General features: G+C 39.1%; 1 protein-coding gene across 1 annotated transcript in view; it reads left to right on the top strand.

The window, feature by feature from the left end:
• Window positions 1–208: 208 nt before the first annotated feature.
• Window positions 209–12,807, top strand: part of DOCK8 (dedicator of cytokinesis 8) — a gene marked incomplete at both ends in the record, with an annotated part of 193,459 nt that continues 180,860 nt past the window's right edge. The window contains 1 exon segment of the mRNA XM_084238759.1: window positions 209–261. Within this exon segment, the coding sequence (XP_084094885.1) occupies window positions 209–261 (53 nt within the window).

Here is a 12,807-nt window from a genome sequence, read left to right as displayed (position 1 = left end):
GGTGGCTGAGCTGGCCGCCGCAGCGCGGAGCTTGGGCCCTCCCCGCGGGGTGTTGCAGCGTAGAAGGTGGAGATGCGGAAGTTTCCAGCCCGGACTGACAGATGAGGCTGGAGTCCCGCTCGCCAAGCGCTGCAGCGGCTCCGCCGCGCGCCGGGCCCCCGCCGTGCGCACCCCGCGACCCTAGAGGCGGACGCGCGCCTGGAGAGTCATGGCCACTCTGCCGAGCGCTGAGCGCCGCGCTTTCGCGCTCAAGATCAACAGGTAAGACGCGCGCCCCGGCCCGGAGCGCAGGCGGCCGCACCGACTCAGCCCCGCCGGGAGAGGCGCGGCGGGCTGGCAGCTCAGGGGGCCTCCGCGGGCTGAGTCTCTGGGGGTCCGCGGAGGGGCGCGCCTCAGACCTGAGGAGCTCGGGGTCCCCGAGGCTGCAGCAGTGGGGTACCTTAGCCAGCTCCTACCCGGAAACCTCGGGGCTGTCCTTGGCCACACCTGACCCTTCCCTGAGCAGCCTCTGCTGTCAGCTCTGCTCAGCGCCGCCCTCGGGGTTCCAACAGGTGGCGGGTCCTGGGACAGTAGGGGGCGCGGGGTTGGCTGTGCGGAGCAGGCCGTGGAGCTTCTTTTAAAGAAACTGCGCCCCTGCCTTCCTTGCAGGCTGCTCTGAAAAGGGGCAAGATGTGAGGTGGCTGGCGCGAGAGGCTGCTTCAAGCCTACTGGGTGTCCTGAGAAAAGCTCTTTCCCTTCTCGTTCTATTTTTCCAGAAAAAAAAAAAAAATTGGCTCCTTATGACATCGCTATTTTTATTCCCTGGTCCAAAGGAGCCATGAAGTGGAAAAAGTGATTTTTTTTTTAAATATTCTCCATTTAAATAAACAAAAAAGGAATGGGCTGTGGCTGACGTTTTTACATTTATAGTTCTCTAGCAAAGAATTAAGGAGGACTCTGAGGATCCAACTCACCATCCAAGTCAAGGTCAAAATTGAACAAACTTAATGTAAGCACATTTGCTGCTCACAAGTTCTCACCAGAGGTGCTTTAACTGCAGTTTTCCTCCGCTCAAAACTGCTGACAAGTATTTGGGTGCATTTTTGTCTTGTCCTGAGAAATCTAGACTGTCGGGTTAAAAGGCAATATGAAACTGGTCCTGAAGGGTCAACTTGTTATTCTCCTGCTCTTATTGTACTAGGATTTGTTCCTCTTCTTAACTGAGCCTGTGAAAGGCTGATCCCACAGTACGTTTTTGTGCTGATAGTGTATTAAGTGGTTTGAATGACAAGGCATTAGAAGCCCAGCATAAGGAGGTGATAAGGACTTTCCAGAGGGCGTATGGAGCTCTATTGGTGATTTTATTCCCAGCTCCTGTGTGGCTGTAAGTAAACCATTTTGCTTACCTTACTCTTTCTTCATCTCTAAAATGAGTTTAATTATTAATATGTACTACATATTAATGTTGGAGGCCCAAAGGTACTAATCAAAAGTTATAAAGTTTATCAGCGATCTTGCTATGAGGATTTTTTTCTGCATTAGGTTTTGTGACTGTTGCTTGCTATGATGGTCAATTCATTTGGAAGCAGTAGAGGATAAAACCGAAGTTACTGACAGATGTAACACTTGCCATAGCAATTTCTTCTCCATCTCTACAAATTTCGGATCAGGAACTCTAAATGGGAGAGAACTATGTGGTTGGGTAGAGTTAATCTGGGAAGAGCATCAAGTACCTACACAAATCCTAGAGGCAGTCTTGAAAGCTTGGGTAGAGTTGGTGTAGCCTGGGATTAAGAATAAAGGACTTGGTTGGAATCAGATCTGCTTGTAGATTGACTCTCTGCTACAAACTAACTGTGACACTGAGCATGTTATTTAACCTCTCTGAACTTTGATTTCTTTATCTATTAAATGATTATAATAATAGTACTTACTACCACTTATGATTGTTGAGAGGATTAAGTGAAATAATATGTACAAAGTGCCATGCCTGGCTCAGCATAAATGTGGAATAAAATGCTACTTTCATCATCAGTAGTACTTTCAACTTCTTTGCTGTCCTCATCATCTCCATTATCACCATCTTTTAGATCCTGAGAAAGAAAGCTGAAGTTGGAGGACTTCCCATGCAGGGACAAGTTTGGGCTAGAAATGGAAATATCAATGGCTAGTTGAAGCTGTCTTGGGGTGGATGCTTTCCCTCATACCTTCTGTCCTGGTGCTCAGATTACCAAATACACACAGTATTTAGAAATGAGTGTTGGGAGAATGCTGGAATTTGACCAAGAAGAGTCCCATTCAAATTAAATAAAATGTGAAAGATTCCTAATCTACAGGAAAGAATATGGATTGGCTCTTCCTATTCTTGGGTTCTGTTTTCCTTTTTTGAAGCATTTTGTTTGTTGGATGGTAAAGTTATGCCAAGGAACTTGGCAGAAATTTTTTTTTTCAAAAGAGTGGATTATTAAGGACATACTTAGTATTAATATAATATTAAAATCCATCACTTATTGATCACTTACTGCATCCCAGATGCTTTATTTTTTTTTAAGATTTATTCATTTTTGCATACAAGAGCTGGAATACAGGCCAGAGTTGCAGGGGGTGAGAGGATTCACCAGAGACAGAGTAGGGAACAGAACAGGCAGACTGACTGACATACACTGCTGAGGGGAGCAGCAGGTGAGACAGGAGAGGTCCACCTTGCCATGTGGTTGCTCTGTGGCCAGCGGGGGATCAAACCCATGCTTCAGAGGCTGCGGACCGCCCCACAGTGCGGTGCTCAACCCCTTGTGCTACCAGGGAGGCCCCCCAGACACTTTATTTTATACTTAATGAATTATTGCATTAAATTCTTACAAAAATCCTATGAGACTAACATGAAGTTTCATACAGAAGAGACAAGTCTGGAGATGTAGTTGCCCAAGGCCATGTGATTTCTCAAGGCCACACAATAGGGGTAGAACCAGGATCACACACTGCTCCAAAGGCTGTGCTCCTAATTGGGATGTACTAGTTTGATTTATGTATCTTACCAACTTCCTTTAAAAACAAGTAGGGAATTAATTTCTTTTTTAAATCATGATTTCAGTGGAGGCATTGGTAAATTGTTCTGTGTTCTGATGAGTGTTTAATTTGTAAACAAACTATGAGTGTAGTATTTTGCAGTTTTGAAATTAGAGAAGATACTATTGACCCTTCCATGCCTACCTACTATTTTTTTTTAATAGATCAGCTTACAAAAGTAAGATAGAGTTGAAATTTGGCTATCACTACATTCAGTATGTGTTCATATTTTTCAGTCTTTTTCTTCACAATAATATACAAACTATCTCTTTAAAAAATTTGTGGGCTAAAATCAATGTGCTTCCTATTTTTAAAAATTTTATTTAAAATGAACTCAGTTATGCCCACACCAGCTTCAAAAAAGAGCAAGCAGACTATGTCACAATAGGAAAAATAATGTCACCCACTGTTCCTAAATTCTGCAGCTTTTTGCAGCCATCATTGCCTAATGTAAAAGCAGGGTCAAAGCAAAGGAGGAACCTGGGAGTGTCCACCAATACCCATTTCTTCTGTGTCTCCCAGTTCTCTCATGCTCTTATGAAGCTTTAATTTCCATGTGTGGCATTCATCATATAGGACATATTTGGTTTGTTGCTTTGTTTGAGCACCAAGTCTAATTGTATCACTGATGACAGTTAAACATTTATCTAGAACCCACTGCTCAGGGGGATAAAAGAGAATTTTTCTGAGTTTGAAGAGTAAATCTTAATTTCTTATAAGTGTTGTATTCTTGTCTTCATTACAGTTTAATTGTTGCTGACTTCCTATGCACAAAGGAAGGGTAGACAGTGTCAGAATTCATTTATATTGTAGAACACCTAGCTGGTGGTCAGGAAATTGCTTGGTGGTAGGGGGAATTAACCTGGACTCTCTACAATTGTCACTAGCATAGATTGTAAAATTTTTGACTAATATTCTAGAATTTTTTTCTTTTTTTTTTTTTAAAGATTTATTTATACAAGCACTGGGTACAGTCTGAAGCGCGGGAGGGTGAGAGAATTCACCAGAGAGAGAGTGGGGAGTAGAACAGGCAGACTGACGAAATACACTGCTGAGGGGAGCAGCGGGTGCGGCAGGAGAGGTCTGCGTGCCATGCGGGACCCTTGCCGGCTGGTCGGGGATCGAACCGGTGCTGCAGAGGCTGCGGGCAGCTTCGCAGCCCAGCATTCAACCACTGTGCCACCGGGGAGGCCCCTGGAAATTTTTTTTAAAGATTTATTTATTTATGCCTACTAGAGCTGGGGTACGGACCAGAGATGCGGTGGGTGAGAGGACTCACCAGAGACAGAGTGGGGAATGGAACAGGCAGACTGACTGAAATACACTGCTGAGGAGAGCAGTGGGCGAGACAGGCGAGGTCTGCTGCGCCATGTGGGGTTGCTCCCTGGCTGGCCAGGGATCGAACTTGTGCAGCAGAGGCTGTGGCTTACTTCCCAGTGTGGTGCTTAACCCTTGAGCCACCAGGGAGGCCCATATTCTGGAAATTGATTAAATAAAAACTTGGTTTCTGTTATGTACAGAATATATGTAGAACTTGATCAAGCATCCAAGTAAAATAAAGAAAAGTACAGAATATAGAGAAAACATTAGTGATTCTCTGGACCTTCAGTTTGGAAAGGAATAACAAGGGCTTATGCATTGTAATGCTTACTCTATGGCGAGTATGCATCTAAGTCTGTGGGTTGTATAACTCATTCATCCTTGTAAAGGAAAAGTAATTACCATCTCCATTTTACAGATGGAGAAATTGTGCACAGAGAAATTATGAAAATGTTCCAAAGTCACAATTAGTTGAGGGAAGAACTGGGATTAAGGCACATTTGCTCTAGAATCCTCTCCCTTAATCACAATACCATCTCAGTTTTATTTAAAAATAATAATGCAGTTAGAAACATTTGTTGACTTCTTACTATGTGCTAAGTATTGTGTAAAGAACTTTTATACTTTCATTTCATCATTGTACAAAAGAAACAAAATATTAGGCCTAATGATTATCATTAGAGAGTAACTTTGTGGGAGATAAGGAACTAAGAAGACAAAGTTAAATAAAGATTGCATTGCAGAATAACGCCAATAATTTTGGGCAGAAAGGCCAGAACAAAATCATATATAGAGATCTTACTGAGAAATATTTGCAAATTCTGTCTGCAAAGATGATGTAAGCATAAAAACATATGTATTCTTATGTATAAGTATGTCTCTGCAGTGAAACAGTGCTGTTTCTTAGTAGCAATGGTGAATGGTGGAGGGGGGTGTCTGTGCCTTCAGGAATTGCTTCATTTGTCTGCTGTGTTCTCAATTAAAGGGCAAAAGAAGAGGTTTTAAGCAATCATACTCAGAATTTTGATCTTTTACAGAACCATTTTCTTCCAGAGTCTTGGAAAAAGCTCTACTGGAACTTCACCTTATCTTGTGTTGTTGAAAGAAATTTCTGCCTGTAAATTTTTCTTTAGCTGGAGTTCTTTGAGCTATATGAATTTGTGTGTGTGTGTGTGTGTGTGTGTGTGTCGCTGATGTTTACTTCAACATAGAACTGTGAAAAGAAAACACAATTACATCATATGGTTACCTAGGAGAGAGGGAGAGCTCAGGGGACCAGGTTTCTCATCTCAACTCCCCACACAGATCTAGTGATGGAATGGGATGAAGTTAAAAACAGCTCATTTTCCCATCCTTTTTAATGGGGACCTCAAGAAAGCAGTATATGACAATATTGAGGCATCTTGCTTGAGGCCAAGAAACTGGGGCACTTAGTTGTTTTCAGTGGCAAACAGCTAGGGTCTTATTCGTATTTGGGTTAATAATAAGGGGTTTAAATAACAGGAATGTGCTAGGTCTGTTTCTACAAATGTCCAGCCTAATTTATTACCAATCAGCAGTCACAAAAGTTCTCTGAAGTCCTAGGAAAACACAAAGAATTTATATAGGTCTAGTGAAGTCTAGTTCCCATGTTTCTGAGGTTTTCACTTCAGTGGTACACTTTGCTCTATTGACAGCTTGGGGTACACAGAAAAAAAAGACATTGATATCTTTGAAAATATATATAAAGACACCTGTGTGCAGGTGTTGGGTGATATCAAACAAATTGGTAGTATCAGTCTAAGCTGTAAGCCCATTATATTGTGTCCCATTGCATCCTGATCAAATACAGGATTAGAAAGGCAGAAATGATAAGGGCAGAACCAGAGTTTCTCATGAGTCTCTCAGTTCATCATTAAAAACAGGAAAGTATTATTGCACAGAAATTTCTACCATTGTAAATTGCAGATGTTAGCATTTGTATGTACATCCTTCCATATTCTTGAAAAAGAGATCATATTGCATATAGTGTTTTTGATTTGTTTTGTAATTAAAAAATGTAAGTAATTTCCCGTAACAATCATAGTAGGTCTACATTATAATTTACATAGACCATGTAAAATTGCCCTGATTGGCTATATGATGTTTTATTAAATTAATTCTCTATTATTGGATATTAGGATAATTTTCAACTTTTCACAAAGATGTATTGAGTGTAACAGGACAGTCTTATACATGCATATTTATGTTTTTGTGCAAATATGTTCTTAAAATTTTCTAGCAGTAGAATTGCTTAGACAAAAGAAACATTTTTCAAGGATTTGGTGCACATGTTGTTTGGTGCAAATTGTTTCCCAGAAGTTATACCTAATTACCCTGCCACCAGTGACCCTAAAATGCTTATTTCCTCCATTAACACTCCCTAGGATTTTTATCATTCTTTCAAATCTTTATTCAAAATCTTGACCTCTTCTCTTAAATGTCTCTCACCTCTTCTGGTTTAACTTCTCCCCCAGATCTCTGCATGACCTCTGAAGTCATGCTTTGGAGACTAAAAATAGTGCATTTCTCCTTTTTTCTTTGCCTTCTATACAGCTAAAGATGGCAGTTAAAACTGTGTTTCTCACTTTCTGTCTTTGTTCATTTAACGTCAGTTAATGACAAAAGTAGATTGTTCTAGCAACTTACTTCTTTCTTGATTCTGTTCTTGTTGCCACAAATTCACTTGCTTTTACACTGCATGATGAGCTGATCCAGTCTACTTCTCCTTTGCATAGACTCTGTACTTTCACATGAAATGACAAATAACAAATCAGACTCCTGTCAATCACAGCATAAAATTTCAGATGACGTAAGTCTCTGTGCTTTCCCTTGGATCAGAGTAGAGAGAGACTCATATATATATATATATATATATATATATATATGTGTGTGTGTATATATATATACACACACTATATATATGAATATATTATTATATATTATTATATACATTATTATGTTATATATTACAGATGTATTATTTATTATATCATCCTTCATTTTTTGTATAATGTATGATTTCCCTGTGTAATTCCCATCACCAATTCACCCGTGCACCATCACCGTAGTCCCTTGTGCTATTCCCACCCCTGTCCTGAAACTTCTCCCTCCTCCTCCCCTACAGAATGTCTCTGGTCTATGGTTGCCTGTTGATTTTGATTGTTACTTATTACAATTTTTTTTCCTGATCCCTTATTTGGTTCCTCTACATTCCTCCTATAAGTGAAACTATCTGATATTTTTCTTTTTCTTTCTGGCTTATTTAGCTGAACATAATCCCTTCCAGGTCCATGCATGTAGCTGTGCATGGCATGAGTTTATCCTTTTTGATTGCCGAGTAATATTCCTGTGTGTGTGTGTGTGTGTGTGTGTGTGTGTGTGTATCTATCTATCTCACATCTTCTTGATCCAGTCATCTATTTTTGGTCATTTGGGTTGTTTCCATAGCTTACCTAATGTAAGTAGTTGTGCTGCAGTAAACATAGGGGTGCAGCTGTCCTTTTGAATTAATGTTTTTGTGTCCTTTGGGTAGATACCTAGAATTGAATTGCTGGATCATATGCAAGCTCAGTTTTTAGTAGTTTGAGGAACCTCCACACAGCTTTCCATAGTGGTTGGACTGGTTTGCAGTCCTACCAGCAGTGTAGGAGAGTTCCTTTTTAGAGAGACATTGTTTCATTCTTTGAGTTTCTCTTCCTCTGAAATTGGCTTTGGAGGTTGTACAACATGTCAGTATCACTTGTTCAGGACTCTCAAAAGGTATTATGAGTTTGTCTATCAATCTCATCTTGAAAGCTTTGAAAATATAGAAAATACAGATGACAATATGGCAAGTGGCTGAGGGCCCACTAAATATAAATAATAATATTTGGTCACTTTGCTTTAGATAATTTTAAGTTAAAAAAGAACACTTCAGATAAATTTGAAGTTCCCCTTTGTTTTGCTCTCCATTCCTATTCTCCCTTCTCTTCCTTCATAGGTGAGTTCTAACACAGAGTTGTACTTTTGTTGTGTGTGTGTGTACATATACATACATGCATACATACATACAAATATAAAAATATATATATATGAACCATATATATGGTTTCTGGAATAGGTCAAAGTCATTAACATTCAAGCAGACCCATTAAATTAGGTATTATCAATTCAGTTAGGTATTGAATTAAAAATACAGTGTGACTATAAAGGAATGGACCTGGTTTTTAGATGCCTCTTCAAGTAGCTCTGAAAGCAATTCCAAAAAGGAGTTCAAAAAGTGATTTCAGAAAGAACTCTAAACTATAGAAATTTCATGGCACTTTTTATTTGAAATTTTAAAGGACAACAGTTATTTAGATAGATAGGCATTTTTCAATTACTCCTTCCATTTTGGTCACATTACTCATTTCCTGCCCTAGTCAGGAAACTTTTCAAAAAAATTTTTTCTCTATCAGATGAATGGCCCATGATTTGCATTTGACCAACCTGAGATAAGCAACTGAGTTGATAATGTTTATTTTTAAATAATGTTTTTTAAAAATTTCCTAGACAATATATTCCCAGCATTAATTCCTTACCAGATGTGTTTACTGCATCATATTTTTTTTAGCAGGGGTGAAAACTAGAAATAAACTTAATTCTTTCTGCTCATACCACCATCCTGAAGCTATGAGTTTCATTGATTCATCTTTTGTATAGTCTTTTTGATCTCTCATTTCATTTATTTTTATTATTTCATTCCTTCTACTAACTTTAGGTCTTGTTTGTTTTCCTTTTTCGAGTTGTTTTAGATGTACTATTAAGTTATTTATTTGGGATTTTTCTTGCTTATTAATGTGGGCCTGTATTGTAATTATCTTCCCTTTCAAGACTGCTTTGCTGAATTTCATAGATTCTGGTAGCTAGTACCTTTGTTTTCATTAGTTGTGAGGTATTATTTTGGTTTCTATTATTTTGGTTATTATTATTTCCTCTTTTATCCAATAACTATCAAGCAACATGTTGTTTGACATCCATGTATTTAAAGATTTTCCTGTTTAATTTTTTCTTCATTTCTAACCTTATGGCATTACGGTGAGACAGAATACCTAGTGATTTCAGTCTTCTGTAGTTTTATTGATCATTTGACTTGTGTCCCAACATATGGTCTATTCTTGGAAAATGTTCCATATGCTTGAAAGAAACACGTCTACATGTTTTTGGGGTGCAGTGTTCTGTAGATCTCTGTTAAGCATATTTAAGTCTAGCACCAAATTTAAAGCTAGTTTTTCCTTATTTATTTTCTGTCTTATTGATTTATCCAGTTGTAAGTGGAGTATTAAAACAGTTGTAAGTGGAGTATTAAAACAGTTGTAAGTGGAGTATTAAAATTCCCTCATTTATTGTGTTGCTGTACTTCTCTCTCTTAAATTCTATTAGTCATTATTTTATGTATCTTGAGGCTCCATCATTTGGCGCATATGCATTTATGAGTTATATTAGGTCTTTAATCATAATATAACATCCTTCGCTATCTCTTATTAACTTTATTGGAAGTCTATTTTACCTGATAAAAGTATAGCTATTCCTGACTTATTTTGATTGTCATTTTCTTGCCTGATTGTCCTCTGCCTTTAACTCTAAGACTGCATTTGTTTTGTTGATATGATGGGTTTCCTATGAACAGCAAAAGCTTGGAATTTGTTTTAAAATTCACTCACCCCATACCTTTTTACTGGTGAATTCAGGCCATTAACGTTTAAGGTGATTATTGAGACGTAAGTGTTCATAGTCATTTTTTATTTAAAAAAAATTTTATTTGTCTTTTTTTATGCTTTCCTTTTATGTTTTGTTTAGTTACTTTTCCATTGTCTTATGCATTACTTCTATTAATTTTTGGTTGAACTTCTGCTGAGGTTATTGTGTGATGGATATTTATGTGGCTTGCTGGACAATCTGACCTCAAACTGGTTTTGATAGGTCATATTGTCACTCTCCTCCTCCTTCATGTTGTGTAATTTAGGTATCTATTACTTTGAAATTTGCTCTTCTGTTGCTCAATAATAACCCCTTTTGCACATCTTTCATGTTTGGCTTGGTGTTAATAAATTCTTTTAATTTTTGCTTTTCAGTGAAGCTCCTTACCCTTCTTTCTTCCTTAAGCATTAATCTTGCAGAATAAAATATTATTGACTGGAAATCTTTCTTTGAGCACTTTAAATATCTTCTGCTACAGTCCAACAGGTTTTTTTTTTTTTAAATAGATTACTCTTTGAATTGATTTCTCTTGAAGTTCTTAATATTCTTTCCTTGTTATTGGCTTTCAATAGTTTAATGTATCTTAGAGTGTGTCTGTTTGGTATTATTTTGTTTGGAATTCTTTGGGCTTCTTGCATAAGGATGTTTGTATCGTTTCCCAGGATGAGATGGTTTGCAACAATTTATCTGAATAAATTTTCTATGCCTTTATCTTTTCTCATTTTAGGAACCCCATGATATGGATGTTATTTCTCTAGCTTATCAGAAAACCTGTTACATTATTTTCAATCTCTTTTTTTAGCAATTTTTTTAAAAAATTAATTTATTTATTTATACAAGCACTGGGTATAGTCAGAAGCGTGGGAGGGTGAGAGAATTCACCAGAGCCAGAGCAGGGAGCAAAACAGGCAGAAGGACCGAAGTACACTGCTGAGGGGAGCAGCGGGCGGCAGGAGAGGTCTGCGCGCCATTGTGGGACCCTTGCCTGTCGACCGGGGATCGAACTGGCGCTACAGAGGCTGCGGGCAGCTTCGCAACCCAGCGCTCAACCGCTGCACCACCAGGGAGGCCCACATTATTTTCAATTTTTTAATTCCTTTTTTCTCCTTATTGTACTATTTATGTGTTCTGAACATTGTGCTTTCAAGCTCACCAATTTTCTCCATTGCTTGCATTTGTCTGCTGTTGATGTTCTTTATTGTATTTATTAAATTAGTTATAGTATTTTTTAGATTCATTAGTTCTTGTATTTTCTAGGTCTTTTTTTCTGCTCCTATTTTATGTCATCCATTGCTTTTTAAATGCAACATGTTTGTTATAACTGTTATTTTTTTTTTTTTTTTAAAGATTTATTTATTTATTTATACAAGCACTGGGTACAGTCAGAAGCGCGGGAGGGTGAGAGAAGTCACCAGAGCCAGAGCGGGGAGCAGAGCAGGCAGAAGGACTGAAGTACACTGCTGAGGGGAGCAGCGGGCGGCAGGAGAGGTCTGCGCGCCATGTGGGACCCTCCTCTGGTGGCCGGGAGCAGCCTGGGATAGAACCGACGCTGCAGAGGCCGCGGGCAGCTTCGCAACCCAGCGCTCAACCGCTGCGCCACCGGGGAGGCCCTATAACTGTTATCTTAAACACCTCTTCAGGAATATTCTGCATTTCTACTGGATCAACACTTCTGTCAGGTTTTGGTTTTTGTTTTTTCTCCAGCATTTGTAATATTACCTACCTTTTCCATTTTAGTTTTTATGGAATTTAATAGAAACAGATGTACAGACTGCTGCCTTTTTACCTGTTCAAATGTCCATTGAACTGGTAGCAGCCAGTGGTAACAAGTAGAAAACAACTGGGGTAGTGAGGCACTGAAGGGTCACTTCCAGTGAGCATCAACAATTCAAGCTTCTCATTATGCTGAGTTTCAGAGTTGTGTGGTGGGGCTCTGCAGTCAACTCCTCCCCTAGGTCAACTCCTTGGCATACATGTCTTGTATCCTCAACCTCCAGGATGTGTTTGAGAACCAGATGCTCTGTTGGGTGCAGAGAGTCGTTAAATCAGGGCTACGGAATGGGAGTTGTTTACTTTGTTTTTCCACTACAGAGATTTACCTCAGGGTTCTTGCTCCTGTTAGGGCTTGGGGGCTACAGCACTGGCTAGTAAAAACATTAAGTTGTTGTCTTGTTTTGGCCCTGGTTTGGTGTAGGGCTGATATTTCAAATATCATAGCCTTGGGCTACAAATAATGGGCTCATCTATGAGGAGACACAGGTGATCTAACCTGGCTTTCCCAGTGGTTCTGGCTCTGGCTATTACATATTGAACAGGTACCCTCAGACTCAAGCCAGTCACAGGCAAAGCTAAGTCAAAACACAGTACCCCTACTCCTATGGTTCTTCAATAGTGCAATCTCTATTTGGGACACTAACTCTGTGCATCCCTTTATCTATTATAGTGCTGGGTCTCCAAATTCCTTGATGTGGAAATGTAAGGTGACTCCATAGGGTTGCTTCCCTTCCTCTTGTGAGTTGTACTGCCCCAGTATTGCTGCAAACACAGTTCAACTAAAGATTTTCCTACCCATTTCCGCTGGATTGTTGCTCCTGATAGATGTTGTAGTCTTATTTTTATCTTTCAGAGGTTATTGACTTTGCTCTGCTGCAGTTTATTTTATTTTTTTTAATAGAGGCATGTTTTATTTATTTATTTGTTTGT

The sequence above is a fragment of the Talpa europaea genome (assembly GCF_964194135.1).
Source record: "Talpa europaea genome assembly, chromosome: 7".
In the NCBI taxonomy this organism is placed as follows: Eukaryota; Metazoa; Chordata; class Mammalia; order Eulipotyphla; family Talpidae; genus Talpa; species Talpa europaea.
Note: the sequence above shows the minus strand (reverse complement) of the source record. Positions and strands in the feature narration are given on the sequence as shown.